Source organism: Parasteatoda tepidariorum, chromosome 4, assembly GCF_043381705.1.
Source record: "Parasteatoda tepidariorum isolate YZ-2023 chromosome 4, CAS_Ptep_4.0, whole genome shotgun sequence".
NCBI classification, from domain to species: Eukaryota; Metazoa; Arthropoda; class Arachnida; order Araneae; family Theridiidae; genus Parasteatoda; species Parasteatoda tepidariorum.
In genome coordinates, this window is record NC_092207.1 from 76,006,517 (window position 1) to 76,010,604 (window position 4,088).

A 4,088-nucleotide genomic window follows, 5' to 3' on the forward strand; every position below is an offset into this window, starting at 1 on the left:
TCATTTCAGATAAATAATTAAATTAAATTAAATAATGACCGAATTATGAACGAAAAACAAAGTAAGATTTAATTTCTTAAAAATAAAAAAATTGTGATATTCGATAATATATTTAGCTAATTAACAAATAATATGAAAAGAATATTTTTAAAAAAAAAATTATTATACTCTCTAATAAAACGAAGTGCTAAATGATTTAAAAAAATGAATAAAATACGCAAACCTTTCAAATTTTTTTGTATAAACAAAGTTGATTGACTTATGTCCAAATCCAAATGACAAAAATAAATTTTGTTTTAACTTTATTTCTGAAAATAAAAACAACAAAATTTATAAATTTAGAATCAGTAATAAAAACTCATTAAATTATTAAAAGTTTCATCCAAAAAGTTTCTAATAAATTAAAAGAAAGTAAAAAAATAACCTAACAAATTCAATTCTTTGGGCACCTAAATTAGATTGCCGATAATTTTCACATTTAAAAATAAAAAGAAGATTTTTTAAACAAAAAACTTATCTAATTAATGAAGAAACTCTTATTTATATATTCATTTCAATAATAGATTGCCTTCAGTACAAGGTAGCATCGGCGATCACGAAGTTAGTCCCACTGAAAATAATCTACAAGAAAAGTCGCGACAAAGAAAAAAAAAGCTAAGAGGTGCGAAAAGGAACATGCGATATAACGATATATGTTCTCAAAACTCTGATTCTACAGCTCACCAATCAAGGTCATTTCAGCATAACGAAACGAACATCGTCTTCTACAGCGCGAGACGACATCGGAACGTAAGAGAAGAGTCTTATATCGCTATATCGTTACCTTATATCCTTGCGTGTCTTATATCGCTATATCGTTTTGCGCTCGTTGTCTTTACTCGACGGCTTAAATCAGATTTCTGATGCATCGCCTTGAATGAAAGTCGCTGTATCGTCTTGCCGATATATGCGTTAAATCTAAATGTCTCGATACATCGATTTAAAGCCCAGTCCTAGTTGTGGCTTATCAAGAGGAAATATTTTGGTGTCAGTGTTGGGACTCGAATTCCCGTTCTGTCGGTTATGATATCGACAGATTAGCCTTTTCGGCTATAAAGTGTACCCAATTGCATGGAACTAAGTAACTTCATTAGGTGGGCCTAGTTGGTGCGATTGCCGAGTTGGCCTTCATTGGTGCGATAAAATTCTAGTTGTTTAACCGTGTTAAGTGGAAACAGTTAACGGTTTTTCTCACAGTTAGCAGTTTAAATACCATTTTATTTAAGGTTATTTGACTATTTTGTTTGAATATAGTAAAATAACAATCAAGAAAGTTGTTATTTAACCATTTTTTTCTCTAACAGTGTGGCTTCTATCTAAAAGTTTAAATTTTCAGGTCTGGAACATGCCATGTTATTTTTCTATTCAATTAAAATACAAGATAAAATGACAATTATTTTTAGTCATATCTTGTGATGTTTTTTTTTATTTTTTAGGGTGAAGGGAATCAAAAACTTGAGAGTGGTTGACTCATCCGTTATGCCCACAATAACTACAGGCAATACAAACATTCCAACACAAATGATTGCCGAAAAAGCATCTTACATGATATCCACCAGCATCAACTGTAACAAATACAATAAGACTTTTGAAGAATATGTTCTGTAAACAGTTTGCTTTAAGAATATTTCACTATTAAATGGAATTACAATATCCATTTGTATTATTTTTAATATTTTAAACGGTATTAAATGCCCAATTTCCAATAAATTAAAAATTTATCAAATTACTGATTTCGTGATGGTATTTTGATTCAAGCACTTTCAGTTGAAGTGATAGGCGAGAATGGTTTCATTTCAGGCAAAGGGAGAAAAGGACTTGTTTTCCCGTTAGAGTAGTAATTTTTTGGCGATATAAATGAGTTTAACTTTAAAACCAATTTCAAAATATATTTTAAACAATGACATCGAATATATACAACATATTATTTAATATCAAAAAGTTCCTTCATTCGGGGTAGGTTTTTTTTAATATGATAGATTAGCTGTATACCCGTTTTTCGTACGGGGTGAAAAAAGTAAACAATCAATATATTAATACTGAACAATAGTATGAAATCATGCACAAAGCTGAGAAACACACACCAATACAATGTGTAAAGCTTAAATAAATAAATTGATTTAATTTACTATTTTTTGCTTCTTGCGGTGGCTTTACGTTATTAGATTAAGTATAAAACTTTTTTAGTAGTTTATCCCACCAGAATAAAAATAAACTGTTTCAATATAATTTGGCAAGATGCTGTTGTTTTTACACCAAGTTTCTACCTGTCAGAATTTACCTCGATCTAGTGATTTTTCCCTCCGCACTTAATTTTTTTAGAACGGAACCTCTAATAAAAACCTTTTTTCCACAGTATTTATGTTCAAGCTTCAACTTCCAAGTATTGATCCAAGTTTTAACAGGTGCAAACCAAAATACGTACGAAGTTTTAATAGGCCAAATATACTACATAATTCATGGTAACTATGTTAGTATATTTGGTACTACCTATTAAAACTGGGTCAGTCACATTAATAATAGTGCCTACAACCGAAATTAATTAAGCATCATTGGCGTCAATAATGTCGATTTTTTTTATGTTTCTTCAAAACGAATTAGCACCATCCATTAATTTTGCTTTATAGTACATAGAGTGCTGAGCTTTTTTTAAATTTTTTATTTCAGTTAATACTTTTAACTAAAAATTAGGCATAATTGGGGATTGATAATAGTTCAGTAGTTTTTTTCGATTCTTTTAAACATAATAATAGCATTTCTTTAATAATTTTACATTTAACAAAACTTATTTTTTATTTTAATTAGTACTTTACCAAAATTAATTACGTATCATTGGCTTCAATAATGATATGGTGATTTTTGTGTATGGTGATTTTTGTATGAAGTCAATTTAGTATGAACAATTACTAAATTGACTTTTTCACAACTCTTAAATCTTTTAAAGATTTTATATCTATTATTATTAAAAGAATTTTTTTGCAAGCATTTTTTATTGAAATAAATCTTATTTTTATTATTAATGGAAACTCTTGGTTCATATTTTCTTTAATAAACATGTTAAAATTACAATTTTGAATTTGGCACCGCTTAAAATCTATTGTTAATAATGAAAAATCAGCAAATAGAGTGTTTTGCTATACCTCTTCAATTTAAAAGTAATATTTTAAACTTTACGAGATGGGGCAAAAGGACGTTTTCGTATTTTTTACTCAATAAGGTTTCTCAAATGGGTCGCGTTCATATTTATACAAATAATCAGTTCACTAACAGATAATATTACACATTTCGCTGACATCACACAAAGCTCCCATTACTGACTCTATAATTTCCATTTCGGTAATATAGATTCCAATTATGTGTTTAGCAGTAATTAACAAATGTATTATGATTCCAGTAAATAATGACGATATTAATTCTCCATTATTTCGCATTCAGATTAAAACTATTTTGTTCGAGGTTTGAATCTGACTAACTTTGAATTTAGTTACCTTATTAACAATTATAACTTATTCTTTTATAGCAATATTCTTTATACCATGCAATATATATTTTATTTTGAAAAAAATACCATGCAATATATATTTTCTACGTAGGACTGCAATCAGATAACTGAAAATAGTGCTACAAACGATTCTTCCTCAAATCAAAACATTCATGGAAGCAATTCTTTTTAATAAAATAATATTATTAATTATTGCACTTTCTACATTAGATTTAAAAAAAGTTGTTTTATAAATCAAATAAAAAATTTATGTTTACATGTATTTCATTTTAAACTTTGAATATCTCTACAGTTCATGAGATCTCAGCAATGATCAAACTTTTAAGTAAGTTTGCTTTCTACTTAAGTTTATTACAGCTAACAATTATTATTTCTAAACAATAGTGCATATCAAGTTTTTTTTTAACAAAAAAGTCTTCTTTCATTAAAAATTTTCAGCGTAAAAGACTTCAATAAATAAAGACAGTTTCTTTGAAACTATGAATTGAGTAGTTGTAGTAGTAGTTGTAGTTGTTAATTTACGTCGCACTAGAGCTGCACAATGGGC

At 27.9% G+C, this 4,088-nt stretch overlaps 1 protein-coding gene across 1 annotated transcript in view; it reads left to right on the top strand.

The window, feature by feature from the left end:
- The window catches only part of LOC107439118 (alcohol dehydrogenase [acceptor]), a gene marked incomplete at its 5' end in the record, with an annotated part of 11,393 nt that extends 9,624 nt beyond the window's left edge, over positions 1-1,769 (top strand). The window contains 1 exon segment of the mRNA XM_071180063.1: positions 1,476-1,769. Within this exon segment, the coding sequence (XP_071036164.1) occupies positions 1,476-1,647 (172 nt within the window).
- Positions 1,770-4,088: the final 2,319 nt, after the last annotated feature.